Raw genomic sequence first — 23253 nt, forward strand, 5'->3', positions numbered from 1 at the left:
ACAGTGGAGTGGTTTGAACTGGTCCAGTCTGGTACCAAAAAAAAAAAAAAAAAAAGAACCCCCTCCACCCAAAAAAACCAACCAACCTTCAGTAGCAAACATGAAGGGATTGTGAAAATACTGCAGCAACACATTTTACAGTCTAATCCAGGTTTAACTATATGAAGGTATCTCTGCCTAAGCTCCATTCAAAATACTTTTCTAGTAAACATCAGATATTGTAAATCTGTGGCCACCAAGGACTTCATACTTGTCAATGTGCTGAACACCATAGCACAGCTGAACTTCAAAGTGACAGCCAGATTGCTGAGCCTTTTGCTGCAACTGAGATAAAGAATCTCCATTAGCTATAATTCGTATAAGGCCTATGATACACTGCTGAGCCATCCTAAGTCCTTCCAGTAGAGAGCAGTGGTGCACACACACTAGTCACACGATTACAGAATGAATGGTACACATTGATCATGCTGCACTAGGTCAAAATATAGGAGCGGGCTGGATGGACCTCACACTTGGTGGTGGTGTGTTTTATATAGCTGCAGTTTCTCCTGCTTAGAGAGTTATGTAAGAATCTTAAACTGTTATATGCCATTAATCGGGCACTTAAAATGTAAGTCAGGTACTACAATCTACTTGGTTGGATCTGTGATGTTTTCTTGAGTTTACATAGTGCTTCGTAAAGCCTTAAATGACAGATTTTCTGTTTCCTAATAGGCTGGAGTCTAAAGAGAACCCAGTCTTATTATTTAGATGTCTCGTCTCAGAAACAAGTGAGAGGAACTAATTAGTGGGACTGCCAGGCTAACCAGAGCAGAACATACATACAACAAGAATCAAGATCTGACTGATTTTGTGATAAGGGGCAAACAGATTGGCAAATATGTATCTTTAGTTGAATATAAAATATACAATGAATGACGGATGGGATGTTTTTTACATAAGAAAAACTAAGAGAGATAGACCTAGTTTACTAACAGCACCAGAATACGCACGGTGCATTGTTCACTGATTCAGATAAAGCAGAAAAGGGTTTGCATTGCAGAGTGGTTAGATACACCAGTTTATGATATATTCTACACTTGTTCCACGTACAAAAATCCCAGATGAGGTCAGCTAGACCAGTGGCTCTCAACCTTTCCAGACTACTGTTCCCCTTTCAGGAGTCTGATTTGTCTTGGGTACTCCCAAGTTTCACCTCACTTAAAAACTACTTGCTTACAAAATCAGACATTAAAAATACAAGTGTCACAGCCCATTGTTACTGAAAAATTGCTTATTTTCTCATTTTTACCATATAATTATCAAATAAATCAATTGGAATACAAATATTGTACTTACATTTCAATGTATAGTATAAAAAAAGTAATTGTTTATATGAAACTTTTAGTTTGTACTGATTTTACTACTGCTTTCTATGTAGTTTGTTGTAAAACTAGGAAAATACCTGGCTGAGTTGATGTATGCCCCTGGAAGGACTCTACGTACCCCGAGAACCACTGAGCCAAAGCACTGCATAGTGATCAAGTGCAGTATGTGTTTCTAGAGTTCAAAAAAGAACTGGGTAAGTTTAGAGGACAGGTCCATCAATGGCTATTAACCAGGATGGGCAGAGATGCAAAACCATGCTCTGAAGTGTCCTAACCTCTGTTTGGCAGAAGCTGGGAATGGGCTATGGATCATTTGATGATCACCTGCTCGGATCATTCCTTCTGAAGCACCTGACGTCGGCCACTGCCAGAAGACAGGATACTGGGCTAGATGTACTATTGGTCTCGCCCACTATGGCCATTCTTATGTTCTTATCACCATTTCACCTCTAAAGACTAGGCTGACTGCACTAGAGAAATGTGTTTGGTGGTTTCAGCTAAGTCCTAGTGGATGCTCTGATACAATCCTTTCTGGCAAGATGGTACAGACTAGAAGAGTAGGGCTGTGGCAGGCCAAGAGTAACACAGAAGAAACCAAGGAGAGCGCAGCCTGAGTCAGGCCTGCAGGATTTGACCTTAAAGAATGAAAAGTGATACAAATGCATCCTGCTGACGAGAGAGCCGAGGCCTGTTTCTCCACTGTTTGCACCCTGCAAAGCCATTTACACTAGGCAAAGTGGGTGTAAAATTCCATCACCGGTGAGCATGAATTGAAAAGTCAGATGTGGCCACACTTTTGCCTACGTGTGAAAGATGAAAGCACCACACAACTGTGAAACGTGTGTTATAGTCCCCATCCCCAAAGTAGCTAGGCCACGTAGAATTTAACAGCCTGCTATTGCTAGCTGCTACCTCCTCCAGCTCACATGTGCTTTGGTGCTGAAGTGCCCAAGTTCAAACCTGGCTGATGAGCTGGTAAGGAACAGAAGAGAGTGGAGAATCAGCTCTTTGGTATGCAGCCTGAAGCACTCATCCATCCCCAGATTTCAAGTACTCCAAGAGTAGTTAGGTCTAGGGGATTAGTTTGGGCTCATTCTAATCACTGTTCAAATTTATGTTGAACAGCTACTAAACCGGGGATAGGCAACCTGCGGCACACAAGCTGATTTTCAGTGGCACTCACACTGCCCCGGTCCTGGCTACCGGTCTAGGGGGCTCTGCATTTTCATTTAATTTTAAATGAAGCTTCTTAAACATTTTAAAAACCTTATTTACTTTACAACCAACAATAATTTAGTTATATACTATAGACTTATAGAAAGAGACCTTCTTAAAATGTTAAAATATATTACTGGCATGCGAAACCTTAAATTAGAGTGAATAAATGAAGACTCGGCACACCACTTCTGAAAGGTTGCCGACCCCTGCACTAAACAGTGCACGAGAGAGAAGATTCCATGGCATAGTTACAGCAGCCATTCACCCTGGAACAGGAAGACAGAATTAGAACCTGACATAGGACAAACCTCAAAAAGTGTGAGGTGCTCTAATTACAACAGCAAAATTCAGCAGGCAGTCCCTTCCCTCCCAACCACTGCCCGGAGGGCTGTGGCTGCAAAAAAAGCCTGTGGTGGCTGCATATGACCACAGTGACTACATCTGAGAAATGATACACTAGAAATGGATTGCTATGATTCTGCAGTGTGACACCCAGAAATATCTCCTAGAAATGGAGCATAATACCAACAGGTGCCCAGAATAGGAACAATAAGTAATTTCCCCTTAGGAGAAGTGCTGTGGTCCTATTGCTTGCAGTCACAAATATGTAGATGCTAAGAGGCTGAAGAAGCAGCAATGGAAGAGTGGGCCTAAGATGCAGGCTTTCCTCTTAAAACCAGTGTTAAGTCAGGAATAACTCGAATGAGGTCTATAGAATCCTGTGGATGCAAAACTAGTGTAATCAAAGTCAGAATCAGGTCCACTGCCCAGAACTGAACACGAATCCAGAGCTGAGCTCTTCCAAAATTTGTGGGGGCTGATCAGTTCTGGGGATTTGGTTTGAGCCCATCTCTCCTTGGGACAACAATCTGATTGACGCAGAAAGAGTAGTAGTTTCGTTTCACATACCTTATGAGAGTAATGTTGATCTACAATCCTTGCCAGCCCAAAGTCACCAATCTTCAACACCAGGTCCTCTGTGCTGATGAAAATGTTGGCGGGCTTGAGGTCTCTGTGCAGTATATTAGCTGAGTGGATGTACTTCAGCCCTCTCAGCAACTGGTACATGAAGAGTTTGGCATGTTCCTCAGTCAACGTTCCTTGCTCCAGCAGTCGAGCCAAGTCAGTCTCCATGTACTCCTGGACTATGTACACTGTGTTAAACTTGAAAAACTCCCCTTGCAGATCGGCTCCCTTAGGCCCCAACACCTCATACACTTTCACAACGTTGTCGTGGTCCAGCCGGCGGATGATCTTGATCTCTCGGAAGGCATGCTTCATGCTCCGTGCGTCGCTGATGGTGATCTTCTTCACAGCCACTTTGCGGCAGCTTTTGCTGTCAACCGCAGACAGAACCAGTCCATTTGCACCAACGCCCAGGGGCCTGAAATCAACAAAGCGGCAACCCAGATCATAGCCATACATGCTGGCGATACAGTCGCACTTCTCTGCCATTGTTGGACTCTGATCTTTCTTTACCACTTGAAAAACTGAGCAAGGCAAAGAACTTCCAGATCATAAATGTATCTTGAAATAAAGCAAGTCATTATTACCCACAGATACCTGAGGGGTTGCTTGTTCTGAGCCCATAGTTTCAAAAAAAGAGACTTCCAGATACGTAGAAATGGGGAAAATAGACGTCTGAGCAAAATGATATATTTCAAAATAGATGAGGGGAGGGGAGGAGGGAGACTTTCCAAAGAGCTTTGAAATTTGGAATGCAGAAAAAAAAGTGAAAAAATAGTTCTTCCTATCAAAACACAGTTAGTTTATTTTTCTTGAGGCTATTAAAAGATACACTCTGCTAAGTTCTTCAGCCCCTCTTGCTTTTTTATCCCTGAAGTCTACGATATATTGCTGAAATAATAGGCTAGCTGGGGTTGTAATTAGCCTTTCCCCTAGGTCTCTGTGTTCTCACTTACTTCAGGTGTTGCTTCACAGTGGAGTCAAGCTAGCAGATTTCAGCATTTAATGTGGGAACCTAGAATTGCTTCAGATGCTGCTAGCTTCCAACCATGACCTTCAGCCCCCAAATTCCTCAAATAACCTTCAAACTGGAGAGCCACACTTTCCAGAGGTGAATTTGAATGCCAGTTTTCTTTCTCTGAAGCCACTAGTTCAGCAAGACTGTTATTCTTTCTGCCACCCTCACTCTATACACAGGCCTCTTTTTCCATTTGGTAGGCAGAAGGGTTGACGGAAGTAAACCGCTTTTCTGATTGAAACTTGTTTTTCATCAGCTGAGCTCAGCACAGTAAATTTCCAGGCTCAGTATTCCAACACTTTCCCCTTGTATAGCTTTCGTTAACCAACCCAAGTGTCATTTGATCTTCATAGCCGGTTGTAACGTTTATTGCTGGTGGAATTGCCTGCATCATACCGGCTGGTTATCCCTCAGTGGTTCTCAGCCCTCCTCCTGGAAAAAAAGAAGAGATTGATTGATTTGATAAGAACATCAAATATGCTCCTCTTATGTAAATTCTTTCTCCTTGAAGGTTAAACATGAGCAAAGCAATAGGTGGGAAATAGCAGTTATGACCTTTAGGAAATTAATTAGTTATGCTCTCCAAACGCACACATCATTAGCAGCTTTTTTCACATGCTTAATTCTGTCTTTTTAAACTGAAAACATAAAGGGCCAATAATACGTACTTTGTGTTTTGCTGGGTTTTCTTTTTTAATGTTTGAATATTTTATGAGGTTATCTGCAAACATCTAAGATTTAATAATACTTGTGTCTCCAACTGTCCAGTTAGACAGCACAAGCATGCTTAACTGAATTGCAAAAAAACTGTATTAGCGGTGCATGACATGCACATGTGCTAAGCAGCCCAGAGTAAAGAATTTGTCATGTTTTTCTTCGGTTTGTAATTTACGCTCTTTTTGTTTAAAAGCTGGTCAGCTGGGTTTTTTTTCCTCTTTTGTACGTAAATACTCCACTGGGGGAGAGGAGGCACTCCCACTGGTACACAAATATCTGGCTTGCATTCGTGCTCTGCACAAGCCAAGATAATTGAAAAGCTGCTTCAGCCCAAGCTATGATAATCATCTCACCCTTTCAGTAGTGCCTTTCATTCAGAAGGACTTTAATGTGCTTTACAAACTTTTATCAGCTGACATGCAAACTATACACAGGAATACCTTCACCTGCCGCTGAAGAGGAGCCACCTCTAGGGTGGAATCGAACTACCGTTTAACTTCATAAAGCAGCCTCAAATAACAGGCATGCCTTATGCCACTCTTAGACTAAATTCTGCAAGGTAAGGACTGACTTTATATGTGTTTGAACAGGGCTCAGCCCAATAGGATCAGGGTTCCTGACTGGGCTTTTCATGGTATTGCTGTATTATCCATGTGAAATGAAGGTGATTCTTCTAACAGCAGTAGACAGGAAGGATGGCTCAGCTCTTAACCCACTACCCTAAGGCTTTGGAGACCTGGTTTAAAGTCCCTGCTCTGTGTGACTTTGGGCCAGTCACTTAGAACTAAGTTCACAGAAAAAACCTTAGGTGTGTGACACTGAGCATCACCATCCTTAACTTTTAGGCACCCAGAAAAAACACTAGGATTCACAAAGTCTGAGTTCGGAGCCTGAGCATGGGGAGAGTTAGGCACCTCAGCATGGGATTCACAAAAGCCAGCAGCACGCCAAGTGACTCCTCGCCGAAGCAAGCCAATGGGTGATGCCAAGCCGAGAGCTGTGAGCTCAGACCCTAAGGTTGCCAGGTGTCCGGTTTTCGACCAGAACGCCTGGTCAAAAAGGGACCCTGGTGGCTCCAATCAGCACCGCCATTAAAAGTCTGGTCGGTGACACAGCAGGGCTAAGGCAGGCTCCCTGCCTGCCATGGCTCCGTGCAGTTCCCGGCAGCAATGGCATGTCCTCCCTCTGGTTCCTAGATGTAGGGGCAGCCAGGGGGCTCCGCGTGCTGCCCCTGCCCCAAATGCCAGCTCCGCAGCTCCCATTGGCCCGGAATCGCAGCCAATGGGAGCTGCGGGAGCAATGCCTGTGGACGGGTCAGCGCGCAGGGCTGCCTGGCCACACTTCTGCAAAGTAGCTGGAGAGGGGACATGCCATTGCTTCTGGGAGCTGCCTGAGGTAAGCGCCACCCAGAGCCTGCACCCCTGACCCCACCACCCATGTCCCAACCCCCTGCCCCAGTCCTGATCCCCCTCCTGCCCTCCAAACCGCTCGATCCCAGCTCGGAGCACCTCCTGCACCCCAAACTCATTTCTGGCCCCACCCTGGAGCCCTCACCCCCTTCCACAGCCCAGCCCCCGAGCCAGCCAGGTGAAAATGAGCGAGTGAGTGAGGGTGGGGAGAGCAACCAACAGAGAGAGGGGTGGATGGAGTGAGCGGGTGCAGGGCCTCGGAGAAGAGGCAGGGCAAAGGTGTTTGGTTTTGTCTGAGTAGAAAGTTGGCAAACCTATAAGACCCACCCCTCTGTCAGAGATAAGTGCCTAGAGTCCAGGCTACAGGGAGGCGCTTGCCTCTGCCTGGGACTCTCAGCTGTAAACCCTCCCTTGGGGTTAGGCGCCTATGCTGTTTTGTCAAGAAGCCCAAGGGGCAGAGGAGCAGCAGCAGCAGCTCCCTCATAACTTTTAGCCCAAATGGTTGGGGTACTCATTTGGGATGGGGGAACCCTCAGTTCAGGTTCCCCCACCTGAGGGGGTTCAGGGATTTGTACAGGGACCTGCCACCTCTCAGGTGAGTGTGTAACTGTCTCTCCTGCTGAAGTTGTTCCACTGTGGCTTAATAATGAAAGAATCATCGGGGCCAGAGAGAGAGAGAAAAAGCAAGCATGAGAATGACTCTGTAGCCTGGTGGTTAGAGCCCAGACCCAAGAGACCCAAGATCTGCTCCCCTCCTCCAAGGATCTTTTCACAATTATTTATCCACAGTGGAACTGCTTCAACAGGAGGGACTGAGAGCACCCACAGCAGCATGTCCCACAACCCAGGGATTAGGGCACTCACCTGAGAGGTAGCAGATCCAGGTTCAAATCCCTTTACCTGAGGGGGGACTTGAACTGGGGGTGTCCCAAGTGAGCACTCTAACCACTGGGCTAACTGTTATGAGGGAGCACCTCCTCTTCCCTCCCCACATCGCACGCAAGCTCACCGATGGGGCCCAGTCCACATGGTGAGGTCTCAGCACGCTTACAGGCTCAGGCCCCATGGGTGAGTGAAGTAGAGGAACACCTATATTCCCCTGGTTGGTGCATCCCTCTGAGACTTAGATGTCTGGCATGGGACTGCAGTGCGTATGCTCAAGAGGCAGAAACGCAGGAAATTTTTACTGCAAAAATTTAGATGCCAAGTGAGTTTAGGCACCTACAGGATCAGAGGCAATTGAGCAGGGGCTTTGTGGATTCCAGAGGGTCCTGATTTTGGTGCCTGAAGTAGCAGATAGGTGCCTACTTTCTGTTGTGAATCTAGCTATTTCTCTGTGCCTCTGTTCCCCATCTGGAAAAGGATAATAGGACTTCTGTAAAGCACAGGTGTGCCGTGAGGATAAATACATTAATGACTGCGTGGTCAGCTGCTCAGATGCTGCGGTAGTAGGGCCACAGTAATCATACAGCACAGCTTAACTTTGTGCTGGAGAAGAGATTGACACCTTCTGAGTTCTCAGCACCTTGGGTTTTCCCAGAGACCTGCAAAGGTATGTTCTACACTGCAATAAAACACAGGCAGCTGACCCATGTCACCTGACTCAGGCTCATGGTGCTCAGGTTGCATAGCTATAAAACTACAGTGTAAACATCCAGGCTTGAGCTGCAACCTGGGCTCTGGGACCTGGCAATGAGGGAAGGTCCTGGAGCCTGGGATCCAGCCCAAGCCCGCAGCTCGGGCATCTACACTGTAGTTCTACTGCCCTGCAGCCAGAGCCCCATAAGTTTATGTCAGCTGACACAGGCCAGCCATGGGTTTGTAATTGCAGTGTAGACCTACCCTTATAAATAAATAGAGACATCCTATTTCCTAGAACTGGAAGGGACCTTGAAAGATCATTGAGTCCAGACACCAGCTTTCACTAGCAGGACCAAGTACTGATTTTGCCCCAGATCCTTAAGTGGCCCCCTCAAGGATTGAACTCACAACCCTGGGTTTAGCAGGCCAACGCTCAAACCACTGAGCTACCCATCCCTTAGTGTTTGCAAACAAAAAAAGGGCTACATTCAATATATGAATTGTTCAGCGAGACGAGCACATACAACTCCAGCACTGCCACATTGTTTTGTTGTGAAAGAGCAGTCCCACACGGCCTAGAACCTTTGTTACCTAAACAAATTGCTCCTTCAGGGTTTGAGAGCATGGTTTCTATAGGCTCGGTTGCTTTCCTCCAGATCTTAAAGACATGAGGCTAAATTCAAATCTGGCATAAGCAGGTGCAACTCCCTTTGAATTCAAGGTCCAGTGGTAAATATTCTAAACATTAGACTTGGTAGGTTGTTGGCCACATGCCTGTGCACTTTGGTGGCTGCCAAAATCTTACATCATGACAAACCATTAGATTTAGTACATTTATAAAGACAGACAGGATCTGGGACCTTTACCAAGGAGAACAAGAGTATTATCAAGAGTGGAGTAGGATAGTCAGCTAACAATGCAGCTCATTTCTCCTCCAGAAATGCAAATAGTCCAGTGTGTTCCAGAGGGAGGAGGAGAACATCTTTATTAAGATTCATGCTTTGTGTCATTCCAAAATGGGGGATGTGTCACTGATTGGCAGAGTCTGAGATGGAAGGGTAACATGTTCATTTGTATTTAGGTACCAATCTGTAAGGGTAAGAATGGGAGGAATTCCTTCATTCCTTGGTCAACTCTGTGAGTGACAAATATCTGAGTGGAAAATGAAAATAAAAGTTGGCTTTACTTTTCATGGTCTCTCTCATGAAGCTATGCTTAATAGTAACATTCTGCTGCCACACGCACCCAGACTGGAAGGGCTTCAAGTGTAGAGGTCTGGATCTGGATCTATATTTGGGCTTTGAGAACTGAAAAAGGCCAATTTCTGATTCCAGAAATGGAAATTAAGCCTGGACTTGCTCATTCTCTGGTCCCTTGCAGCCACTGCTATTGAGTCTGTCCATCTCTAGAGAGCTCATGTAGCAACCCATATAAATCTATTTGGGGGAGGGTAATAGGGAATACTTGCTTCTTTCTCTGCCTCAAGAATCATCCACATTAATACTTCGCTCTATATGGGGCTCTTTATCCCAGAGTATCAAATCAAATCACTTATAAACACAACTCTCCTATATGGTAGGTATGTTTTATTTCTGCTTTACAGTGGGTAAAGAGAGACACAGACATTACATGACTTGCACAAGCCACAGAAGGAGTAATTGGCAGGATTGGGAACAGTTCCCAGAAGCCATGACTCCTAGTGCCTTGTTCTAACCATTATACCACACTGCCTCTCTTGAATTAGTGTTTCCCCTATCCAGAGTCTCATTTTGTGTAGCTGCATATAGCACCTATTGCTAGTTTACTTATACAAGCAGTCACATACATGCTGTTAATCCCAGCACCAGTCAGCAGTGAATGAGACACTAACATCTTTTAAAATCCATGTTTATACAAGGCTGCCCTAAAAGATCTGAACTGTAGGTTTGCAATCAAAATGTGTCATATACATCAGATTGTTTTCCTTCTATTAAAAAAAAATCCACCTCAAATGGTTTGCTCTTCATCCTGTGGCAACCTGCATGGAACTTGGAAGGAGTACTACAGATTGCAGGTGGGAAGAGTTTGGAGATAGGACCAGAAAGTTAGTCTGTGTGCACATGGTTTGAATGCTAGCTGTAGTTACAGTATCTCTGTAGATGGATCTCTTGATAAAAAGCCAATTGCATGTTAGAAACAAATTTAGTTTGGAGTCCTTTCATATTATTACCGAGCCAGCAGTATAGGGAACACATATGATGTTCAGTCTGAATAACACATTTAAAATAGCATTATACTTCATGCCAATTAGGAAAGTTCAGATAGCACAGCAACAGCACACTAGCTCCTACTCCACCTTTTTTCCTTGCAGCTAGTGTATGGGCTATGACAGAAGGGACGTGGCCATGTGTCTCTCTGCACTGGGTCATAGGAAGACAGAATTAGATTAGAATTCCCTGCCCACTTCTGAAATGCACTGGGTGGTCTTCCGCCAGAGCCTTGTCACTATTCCCCGTGTATATTATTTGTTGTAATTAAATACACAGCGTTAAAGGCAAACAAAACATATGGGATTCTTCTTGTGTGTTTGCTACCACAGCTATTTGGCTCCATAACATAAGCACCTACATGGAAAATATATTTTGTTCTATTTGCTGTGGGTAGCTGCATATCCTTAGGTGAGAAGGCTCCCTTTTCAGATATCACACAGATGCATGGCCAAAGTAAGTCTACTCGCCTTTCATATGTAGCAAAGAGAACGAATAAATCCCCAAACAAGGAAATATTGTTGTTCTCTCTCTATCTCTCTCTGCAGGGCTGTATTTTTCTGGATCAGGTCTCAAGAGAGAGAAGCAAAGTTTTTCTTGAACAGGGAACAAACCTGTTTGTTTCTATTTAACAATTTTCTTTGAGGTTTGGCACAGTTAGTGGGGTGTGTGTATACAACACCCACACACCAGAGAGAGCGTGCAGCTTGAGGAAGTGCTATATCTGGTGGCAACAGCCACAGTTGGAAAAAAGAATACATTTGTCAGTCTAGTAAAGTATAATTCTACATGCATCCGAGACCCCAGAAGATCTTTGAGATACAGTGTGCACAGCAACAACAGATTTCATTCTCTTCCATATGACCTGGAAAACACAGATTTGGTTCCCAAGCTGGGGTGGCAGCTAGCTCTGGTCTGTGTGGGTTTCAGCTTATGAAAAAAACATTCAATATTTGATAGAGAATAGTGCTGTAAATGCAATGCGATTTTGTAGGGCTACATTTTTGGTTAGAATAGCTCTTCAGAATTTAGGTCAGCTTTGCAAAGTGAATGTGCCATGGACTCTTTCTGACTGTAACAATCTGGGGAATTTCCATGTCATGGTAGAATGAGAGAATCTGAGGGCTTGTCTAGACAAACAATTAGTGTGCAGCAAGCTGGGGTGTAAATCTACACTGCAGTAGCCTGCTACACACTGAAGGTATGTCTACACTACCTGCCAGATTGGCGGGTAGTGATTGATCTATCGGGGATCGATGTATCGTGTTCGTCTAGATGCGATACATTGATCCCCGAATGGGCTCCCCATCGACTCCCAAACTCCACCAGGGCGAGAGACGGAAGCGCAGTCGACGGGAGAGTGGCAGCCATCGATCCCGTGCTGCGAGGATGCGAAGTAAGTCAATCTAAGTCAATCTAAGATATGTCAACTTCAGCTACGCTATTCTCATAGCTGAAGTTGCGTATCTTAGATCGATTCCCTCCCCTTCCCCCCAGTGTAGACCAGAGGTAAGGGTTTATCTGCACTGCACACTAAGCCCAGATCCATGGGACCCAGGCTTGTGGACCTGAGGTTTCCAAGCCTGTGCTTGAGTGTTCACACTGCATTGTAAATCTGGATTTACAATTGCTTGACCCAGGTCTTGCAGCTCTGTTAACTTGTCCATGCTGCATAATGAAGACCTTCTGACTTGGGTCTGTGGCTTGGCCTATGTTCACACAGCATAATGACAGGGTTGGGAGCAGACTCACAGTAGGCTCTGATCCACTCCTCTGGCAGGTCCTGATGACCTGAATCTGAATGAATTATGTATAGATGGAAGGGGGGCTTTGGCTCAAACCTGAGTCAGAGCCCGGCCTTAGTGTGAAGTGTAGACATACCCACAGTCTCCATGTGAAACCTGCTGCCACACACTAAAAGTCCTCTACTGCACTTTGAGCTACCCTACTTTGAAACAGGAGTAGGTCAATATGCACCAAGAACTGTTACTGCCTGGTATCAGGATCCACATGGACATATATTGAGTGACAGCTAGTGCGCTATAGATTTACACCCCAGCTTGCCGCACACTAACTGTTCGTCTAGATAGGCCCATAGATATCAAACCAAATTTAGAGGAGATGCAACTTAGAATATCTCACACTGATTTTAATTCCGTGTCCACTCACATTCTCTTAGACCTCCTGACTCCCGCTCAACAGACGCATAAGTGAGTCTAAATTAGTGCAGTTTACACACAAAGCAGACCAAAGGTGTAAAAGAAGAGCATGTTTAAGTAACTGCTCCACCCCCTTTCACACCTCACACACTTTAACACAGTGGTTCTCAGTCAGGGGTATGTGTACCCCTGAAGATATGCAGAGGTCTTCCAGGGGGTACTTCAACTCATCTAGATACTTGCCTAGTTTTACAACAGGCTACATAAAAAGCACTAACAAAATCAGCACAAACTAAAATTTCATACAGACAATGACTTGTTTATACTGCTCTCTATACTATACACTGAAATGTAAGTAAAATATTTATATTCCAATTGATTTATTTTATAATTATATGGTAAAAATGAGAAAGCAAACTAATTTTCAGTAACGGTGTGCTGTGACACATTTGTATTTTTATGTCTGATTTTGCAAGCAAGTAGTTTAACTTAGGTGAAACTTGGGGTTATGCAAGACAAATCAGATTCCTGAAAGGGGTACAGTAGTCTGGAAAGGTTGAGAGCCACTGCTTTAACAGACAACTGCTCCACCATTTTTCCCAAATCCTGGTTTTGTCACAGCTTTGCTTGGCAAAGTCGCCAACTCTGTATCTCAGTTTCCCCATCCGTACAGAGGAAATGAAGCAGAATCTTGCTAATCACACAGATGCCTGAGTAACCCATTATAGGTTACATGAATGCCCAAATACTAACAAAGCAAAGCTAATGCATTACAGTGTTCTCTCTCGATTTACTTTGCAATTGCAGTTTAGCTCTATTTACAAATATTCTTTGTTAAAAAAATAATGAAGCCTCAGTAACATGAGATAGGCTACAGCATTTGATATTAAACTTCTGACAAGAGGTGTGGACAGTACCATTTTTGTGTGTAAATTAAGACCCTGTGATGGGGTGTATTCAGCCATTGCAGCTCCTTGCTGAGAGCCCTTTGGTCCTACTACTCCCACCCCAAGAAGCAGCAAGCTGGGAAGAGAGAAGTAGGGAAGGAGGAGTCTCCAAAGCAGCCATTTTGGAAACCATAGAGATCTGGTCCTCCAAGGGCTAGAGGAGCTAGCCACAGCCAATCAGGGCCCTGCTGGTCCAGATAAAAGGAGCTGCTTGGTATTAGCCGGTCAGTCCCTAGCTGGAACCAGAGGAGTGAAGATAGGTGCTCCTCTCTGGCTAAAGGAGTCTGACAATCACAGAGAGTTTATGGCTGGCTGAACTTACACAGCTGTGATTGCAGACGGAGCAGGACCTGGGGATGTTGGCCCCGATATAGGGCTGGAAATAAAAGGGTCCAGTAGGAAGAGGCCCAGAGAAAAAGCTGGGGCAGAGTGAATCAAGCAATACATAGCTGTTATATGTAGAGTCCCTAGGTTGGAACTGAAGTAATGGGTGGCCCTGGTTCCCCTACCACCAAAGGAAGGGGCAGGGCTTATATGAAAGACCGAACATCAGGCTGAATTTAAAGGGCCCAAAGACAGGGCTGGAGACCCTAGTGAGGGCAAATTTGTGGGAGTCTTTAATATTCCAGAAGGGGTTCATTAGAACTTTGACTTAGCCAGAGGGCCAAGCTACTGAAGACCTGCCAAGGTCAGCTGGCAGCCTGCAGGGGACACTAGGTGTGAGAGGAGGACTGTGGCACCGCACCAAGCCATTCAGAGATGCTCAAGAGGTGACTGCCACTTCACAGAGTCAAATTTTGCAGCCCTTCATTGAACAAAGCTCCTGATGTCTCTGTTAATTTAGTGGGAGTGCTGCTCCATTCAAAACCACAGGCTGAGAGAGCAAGGGGAGGAGAACTAACAGGCAATTATCACAGGTGAATGCTGATCAGGAGCCATTTCAGTTCTTCTGCCAAGGAAGTTATAGTTTTTACGACCATGCGCATTTATTTCTGATTTAGAATAAGTAAATGCATATAAAAATTAGGCTGGGCCCTTCAGCTCCTGGCAAGATGCCAACGCAACCCTCTGTGCAGTAGAGTCAATAGGGGTATTCACAAGAGTTAAAGGCCAGCAGGATTTGACATGGATAAATTATTAGTGCATTTTATAATAGGGCTGAAAGAGAAACACCTTTGCTTTAGTATAAGTCTGGCTCTCGTCTTCCCTCCCATGATGCCCAGCTCACGAATCGTTATGATGCCAGTCCGTCTGGAAAACAGGCTCTTTTTCTTTGTGCATGAGCTGGTGAGTGCCAGTGCTAAGCATGGTGGATGACAAGATACAGACTTGTTGGACTCCCAAACCATTACCAACATCTAAGCATTTTGAAATCTATGGGTGAAAAGCACTTTTCACATGTAACTGCTGAGCAGCAGCATCACCAATTCACCATCAATACTGCAAAAGCAGACACTTCAGTGAACTGGTTACCTTCTCCAGCTATATCATGGACTGTCTACCATACATTGGGTACCCTTAAAAACCAATTCTGTCATTTCTAGAATAATTTCCCATTACAGAGCTCTCTGTCTATACCCACTGATTTGTATGGTCCTTGTCACCACAGTGCCTAAGGATGGGATTTTTTTCTAAAGCATTTGGAATTGGGCGAAACCTCCTCACACTGCTGTCAGTGGGAGTTTTGCCACCACTGACTTTGATGAGACAAGAGTTAGGCCAGTGCAGAGTACTTCTGAAAAACTCTACCCACTATCCCTCTGTAAGGTGTCTCTGAAGACAGCAGAAACTTTCAATACAGTAAACTTTAAGTGCAATACACTGTGTGTGGAGTCATTTATTTGGCAAGTCAACAATACACATCAGCATCTCACCTCAGTTCTCCTGAAATGGCTTAGCTAATTGTATTAATTCAGATCCACACATGAACCCTCTCTCTCCTGCAGCTGTCTAGCCAAATACCCTGCATATAAGCATGAAATACTCTCAACAGTCGAATCCCTCTGGATTCCTGCATACCAGTGCCTCTCTGCTCTGATGCAGACGATTGTTAGCACCAACTGCTAAAACCCGGAGAAATCTGCCAATCTCCTGAAGCAGTGCGTGTGACACTCTGAATGTTTTCATCACTTCAGCTCCTGCATTCTTAGTGGTTCAGCAGGAATTCCAGGCACATCACAGCTTCAGCTGCCTCTGCGTAACTCCCCCTCCACCCTCCCTCAGTAGCTCAGCTTCACGATCACAAATCATAGCCTGAGCAGCCACTGCCCCATACAAAAGTTGGGGGCATCACTCCTGCCAATCCCATGCAGTGCAGGGGGTTCCTCCTTTCCAAACCCATCCTGTCCTGTGTAGTTCCAATCTGGTGATCTCTCTATGCATTCAAATCCTCCACAATTTCCAAATGCCAATGTGCCTATTTGCTTATTCCATTTCTTCTGCCTCTTCCCTTTTCCACCTCCCGCAAGCTATTTCCTATTGCTGCTCAGGGACATGTTTCCATGGCAACTAAATACTGGAGTTGTTCAACCCATCATAGCAAATCTTAAAGGTAAAAGGTCTCCTTGCCAATTCTTTATAATATATAGTGCCCTGTGTTTGTAGGTTAGGACATATCCCATATTGTACACATGGGGAACTCAAGCACAGAGAGATTAGAGGTCAGTTTTCAAAAGACTTTCAGCTATTTTCAGGTGCTTCAGTTTTTAGGCGCCAACGTGACACACCTGCAGCCTGAATTTCAAAGGTAACTGAAGGCAACGGGAGCTGTAAGTGCTCAGCACCTGTGAAAGCCAGACCCTGGGTGTCTCAAGGGGTTTGTTCAAGGCTGCACAGTGAGTCTATGGCAGACATGTCATCAAATTCAGGAGAGTTCTTGGTTTCCATGTCAGTGATCAGTCCACTACACCACACTGCCTCCCAAAGTAAAATGGAACAGAGAATTATCACAGGGCTGCTCCTTCGCCACTCTGACTGCATTATACATAGTGTTAACATACATAACATACATACATAAAATGCACAGACACACTGGCCTGATTCTCCTGATCCTAGTATAAATTGGGAGTAACTCCACTGACCTGAAAAATCTTCAGTCCCATCCCATGATCAGAGCAAGTCCCATTGTCTGAACTTATTCTGAGGGCGGGACACTTAGGAAGTAATTTCTAATAGCAGTTGGCTTTATAATTAACTCTTTCATACACTACACCCTAAGCAATATGATACAGGGGTTAACAGACTCTTAAAAAACAACCCCCCAAATGACAAAAGTTTTACTGATGAAAAGCATGGGTGCGAACAGTGCTTTGTCGGGAGGCACTCTCTCCTGTTGACAAAGCCACAGTCACTTGGGGGTGTGGGAGGAAGGTGGAGTGGAAGTTTTTGTTGGCAGGAGACCTCTCTCCTGCCAACAAACAGCACCTACACTGCACAGCGTTTAGCAGCAAGGGTGTAGCGGCACAGCCATGTCGCTAAAAGCTGCATAGTGTAGCCACACCCTTAGTTGAGGGACACTTTTGACTTCTACAAGCCTCATAATGTCTGTGATGTTTTTTTTTTAAAGTGCTTTTCTTTGTAACTTATTTCTCATAGTTTTTTGAGAGGAACACCGCCTTCCAACCCCGTTCCCCACCTTGGTGTTTGTTAGCTAGACACAAAACGAGAGACATCGCTATCATGCACTCACACCTGCCTTCCATTGACACTTATGTACTTAAAATAGGGCAAGGGGAACAGGACTCTGCCCAGGGAGGGAGAGAAGGCCCAGGGAGGGAGGAAAATCCCTAATGTTGGTGAATGGCTAGAATGTATCCGACACCTGCCTAAGCTGTTCTGATATCTTCTTTTTCCTAAATACCTCTGTTTTATCTTCCTATTTCATACTTTGGTATAACAACAATTGGAAAAAAGTTCAGAGAAAACAATCAATAATAAAATAACTGAACCCAACCAACAGTCTCACCTCCCCTCCTCCCCCCACATCAGGATCAAGGTCAGTTATGGAATTTAAGTCGGCGGGGCCTAACAGTCTACTAATCATCACATTGCTGCTCACAAGGCCTCTATTAATGAAGCCTTATGAGGCTACTCTGACAGAGCCAAGAAGTTTTCCTTGCCAGTGTGTTGCATGAAGATCATCTAGTCCTTTAAAAAAATCTTCAAATAAGAACACATAATAAAAGCACAAAAAACTCACCTCTGAAACCTTAGGGCAGTGGTTCTCAAAGTAGGGCCGCCACTTGTTCAGGGAAAGCCCCTGGCGGGCCGGGCCAGTTTGTTTACCTGCCATGTCCACAGGTTCAGCCGATCATGGGTTCGCCGCTCCGGGCCAATGGGGGCTGCGGGAAGCGGCGCAGGCCGAGGGATGTGCTGGCTGCCCTTCCTGCAGCCCCCATTGGCCTGGAGTGGTGAACCGCGGCCAGTGGGAGCCGTGATTGGCCGAACCTGCAGACGTGGCAGGTAAACAAACCAGCCCATCCCGCCAGGGGCTTTCCCTGAACAAGTGGCGGCCCTAATTGAGAACCACTGCCCTATGGCACCCAGACAGGGATCTATACTGAAAATAAATTGAGACAGAAATCGGACTATTTATATGTGTATGCTTATTTATATATTAAATGAGCCTTCTGATTTAATAGATGTCATTTGGATGACATATCCTCAATAAAGACCTCTAGCCTTCTTTCAATACTCCTAGATTCCAAGGCCAGAAAGGACCATTAGGATCATCTAGTCTGAGCTCCTGGATAACACAGGCCATAGACCTTCCCCAAATAATTCCTAGAGCGAATCTTTTAGAAAAACATCCAGTCTGGATTTAAAAATTGTCAGTGATGGAGACTCCACCTCCATCTTCAGTAAGTTGTTCCAATGGTTAATTCTTCTCACTGTTAAAAATTCATGCCTTATTCCCAGTCTGAATTAATCTAGCTTCAACTTCCAGCCTCTGGATCATGTTCTAACTTTCTCTGCTAGACCGAAGAGCCAATTATTAAATATTTGTTCCTCACGTAGGTGCTTGTAGACTGTAATCAAGTTACCCCTTAACCTTCTCTTTGTTAAGCTAAATTGATTAAGTGCCTTATTTTATTGCTCTAAGGCATGTATGTTTTCTAATCCCTAACTCATTCTTATGGCCCTTCTCTGAGCTCACTCCATTTTATCAACATCCTTCTTGAACTGTGGACACCAGAACTGGACATAGTATTCCAGCAGCAGTCACACCAGTGCCAAATACAGAGATAAATTAACCTCTCTACTCCCACTCTAGACTCCCGGTTATGCATCCAAGGATTGCATTAACTCTTTTGGCCACAGCCCTGCACAGGGAGTTTATGTTCAGCTGACTAACTTCCAAACCCCTCAAATCTTTTTCTCAACTGGAATCTCATACTGCAACATGGAACAAAACATTCAGAACATTCATGCAAGCATGGAAGGCAGAAGTTAACGGGAGAGGCATGATCTGCTTGTCTCAGCACAGACAGAGCCAGGAACTCTGGAGTTCTCTTTCCAAATCTCCCACAGACTCGCTTGGGTGTATAACCTTGGACAAGATGCTTAACTTCTATGTGCTTCTGTAAAATGGGGATACTATTACTTACACACCTACCCCTCCTGGGTGTTGGGGCTATGACCTTACGTGAATAACAGCTATGTCACTACTCCATAAGGACTTCAGAGTTGGGCTCACAGACATGGACCAGTTCAGAGATTCATGTGCCAGTGTTCAGATCTGGGTTTTTGATTCAAGCCCGTTGCTGCTTAGCTTTGTAGCAATTTATCCCTTAAGGCACTGACAGTGCTCACCTTCCATGTTCTGTTCTGTCCAATAAACTCGTCTTCTCATTCCTAGACAGAAGGATCTCGGCCTCCCTCTCTCCCATCTCTTCTATCTCCTAGGAACCCATGTACCCAACCTCTCTGACTCTGACCATGCTCCCTTTGTGCTGCCGCCTCTGCCTCCTCGCTAATTCTTACCCACCCCGATCTCCCAATGTGACCCATCTTCCCACTGCAGGTTCTTGGCACAAGGGGCAGATTGGAAACCAACTGCAAGAAGCAGTGGCTCAGGTTCAACAGGCCACACAGATGGTGTTACTCCCAACAGGCAGGGCTGGTTCTTCCAATGATTTATCTGTTCTTCCTCCAAGTCTGAAATGTCCCCTTCTCCCCACCACAGGATGCCCACAAGGTCCACAACATCCTTAAATGGCATTAAACCCCAGGGAATTAGTCTATGTCTTACGGAACAGTCTATGGTTCATCCTAGACTTTAATAATCAGAGATAGGTCCCAAATGGTTAGAGCTGGAGTCAGATAGGAATGTTGGCCAAATAGGGCCCGTTTCCCCCTGGAGCTTACCTAATTACACCAAGGAGGCACGGAGAACAAGAAGACGGGTACCACACCTTTATTTTCGTTCAGCTGAGCGGGTGTTTCTTCCCGACTAATGCCAGAGAAGAACACACCTTACATGGGCGACCTGAGCCCCTTTTATAATCAGCAACAAACAACTTAGTTTACGTCACTTTACTGACCTATAGATAACAGGTTACACAGAATACATGGATTATTTTGGGGAGGGGGATACAGGACACATCTGTTGCGGATACATTTATCATTTTGAAGGGAAGATAAGGTACATGTCTTGACCCCTGGCATCAAATATCTTTTGAGGATACATGAGAAAGCAGCTGCATACACTTTTGTGCCAAGCGGGCCAATTAGTAAATAGCTAACATGGTTAAATGTAAGATTAAATACATGCCCCGTCCTTGATTCCCTGGTCCCGTCCATCATTCAAATCCCTAGGCTCATCCTCTAGCTAGGCCCATCCTTTAGCTATAAGCAGAAAGAGCAAGAGCAAGACACAGGCCTTTTGATTCTTAGCAGGCCTTTTGATTCTTAGGCCTTTTCTATCAGGAACATCCTCCTTTTTTAGGGATTATATGGATCTGGGGCTTTGTTAGGGGCCCATCTCTAATAAGAATCGTCAAACACCCTTTTGTCCTGTATGTGTAACCTTTGGGTGGGCTAGAGATCACTTCATTTCCTGTCTCCAGTGCCTTAAAACAAACAAACAAACAAACAAACAAACACACACACACACACACACACACACACACAACTCCCACAGAATGTAGCTGGAGACCCAGAGTACAGTCTCAAACGATTTGCAGCAAGGCTTGCACAGGGTCAACCTCCCCCCAGTTCAAGTCCCAAAAGGAACTAAAGATATTAATTTAATTAAATAACTATAAAATCTTATGATAAATAAACAAATAATCTAATTTTGACAGCATGACATGGCTATTTTACAATCCACGGACATTACCTTCACAGTTTTACATAAACACAAATAAAGAAAACAAATTAAAATCTCAACAGTTCAGTCCCCACAGAAATGCAGTGAGAAAGAAACTGAAAGTTCCCAAAAGCTTAGGTTTTAAGTCTCAGTTAGAGTCTTTGATCACCGAATCTAGACTCTAGATTTGGTGATCAAAGACTCTAACAGTCTTCTGAGTCTAAAACATCTTCCCTCCACTTGCTTGTAGGAATCTTCAGTTGAAATCCATGCAGACTCTTCCTCTGCTGAAATCACTGCTAGCAACTAACTGATTAACCAATCACTCAGTTAAGTGTATAGATTTATGGAAAACCCTGCTACAAAATGCTTCTGAGTTAGGGACGACAGCCTGCTTCCTGCTCCTGGGCTCAGCTTCTCCCAGCTCCCACAGGGCACATGGCCTTCTGCAAAGCAGCTGCCCTGACTGCTTGCCTCATGGAGTCTGACCCCAGCAACGGGGAACTTACTGGAGCAGACCCAAGACTACCACACCAAATTCCAGAAGCTTCTGGATGTGGAGTGCTCAGTCTGCCTAGCAACAATGACCCAGACACAACTCCACTCCTACCTCCCCACAGTGGGTCTCTTAAAGAGGCATCTCCCTAATAGGCACATGGGCTACATATGCACTTTCCCCTTCTGCTTATATAACATGGTGTGGTGACTGACTCTTCAGACAATTTACCCCACACAATTTACCTGGAGAAATAATGGTTCAAAAAGCTCTAAAATTTTCTCTGTTAAAAGCAGAAAAATAATAAGTTGTTAGTTTTAAATCCATTGTACTGATGTAAATTTCAGAGGCATGTTTAGCTGATCTTTGAAATATTAGCATCACGGATTTAATTTCAAATAATTAGATTTCCCAAAATAGATCTTCTGAAAACTGCTTTGATCCTTCTAAAGTACTTTGCACCATTAAACTAAGTACAAAAGCACTTATCGTGTAGCTGTACGTTTCTTTTGCAATACCTACAGAATAATTAGCATTTTCCTTTCTAATATTCTGTTTGAGAAAGTTCAGTTTAGCAAGTGTACTGCAGAATTTCTCTCTCCTCACAAGTTCCTCAGTGATAAGTCCGAACCCACAGCAAATCAAGAATGGTCTTGCATATTTGAGAAATCTTTATTACTAATTTTTATTGAAGCCAAACATCAGGTCTTTTAGGATCCCCTGGCACCATTTTTATAAATCAAGAGTCTTAATCTAGGTGTCCTGACCCAGTTAAACTCAGGTAACCCAAATCTAAAATCCTTCCTTTCAGTTTCAAAGGATAAGTTATTCCTCTTTTCGTGTCACAGACTCTTGTGTAGGTGTTCAGATATTACAGCAATGCGGCTCATAAAGATACCTAGACAGACAGTGCAGTCTTGCTGTGTGCCCTTAAACAGCTGCCATGTTTCACCCCAGAATGGATGTATTTTAGTGGTGGGTGAAATATTCTCTAAACTGACAAAGATGATATATACTATTGGCCAGATTCTGAAACTTTACTTACATTGAACAATACCTTATTTCACAAGTAGCGTCACTGAATTCAGTAGAATCAGTCATGGACTAAGGTACTACTCAATATGAGAAAAGGTCCTAAATAAGAGACTGATACTGCAGACTTATTCACGTGAGTAGTGCTATTCAGGAGGGTAAGAGTCAGGTCTGATATAAAACATTTTAGAATGAAAAGCATGAGGCAAATGCAATGTATTATTATTCATGTCATAAATGACAATTAAAAAAACTTAAAAGTAGCAGGAATATAGATTCTAAAGGTAGCTGTGCGAGTTTTGCATTGACAGGATAAGATCACTTAGTTATATAGTGACCTTAAGAAAGGAAGAGCTAATCAATAACTCACTTATGGGAATTTCCAGCATGCAAACGCTTTCAAACCGCCCTTCTTGACACAATGTCCAAAGTAAGGTCTCAGTTCTAGACTCTAGAATCAAAATTCTCCCATGTTTCTAAAGCAGCAGTGATGGGATACATCCTTCCACATTCCTTAACATAATACAAACTGAGAGATACAACCCAGAATGATGCATCTGTGACAAATGAGATTTGGTATCTACAGAAAACATCAAGAGGCAACTACTAGAGAATTGCAAACTTCAAAACAGGGTTGGGGATGGGAAATCCCACACTTTTTTTGAGGTAGGAATACCAAACCAATGCATCTACCATTCCCCTGTGAGACCACTACAAGCAATGATATTACCAACTAATTAGAGTGATTGCATCAGTTACAGCATTATCAATTACAGCATTAGATAATA

The 23253-nt window shown here is 44.3% G+C and overlaps 1 protein-coding gene across 1 annotated transcript in view; it reads right to left on the minus strand.

The window, feature by feature from the left end:
- The window catches only part of MAPK4 (mitogen-activated protein kinase 4), a 128039-nt gene that overhangs the window by 77358 nt on the left and 27428 nt on the right, over window positions 1-23253 (minus strand). Inside the window, exon 2 of the mRNA XM_030567702.1 lies at window positions 3495-5001. Coding sequence (XP_030423562.1) covers window positions 3495-4040 — 546 coding nt within the window. The 5' untranslated portion in view covers window positions 4041-5001. The remainder of the gene's footprint in view (window positions 1-3494; window positions 5002-23253) is intronic.

The sequence above is a fragment of the Gopherus evgoodei genome, chromosome 6 (genome assembly GCF_007399415.2).
Source record: "Gopherus evgoodei ecotype Sinaloan lineage chromosome 6, rGopEvg1_v1.p, whole genome shotgun sequence".
Lineage (NCBI taxonomy): Eukaryota > Metazoa > Chordata > Testudines > Testudinidae > Gopherus > Gopherus evgoodei.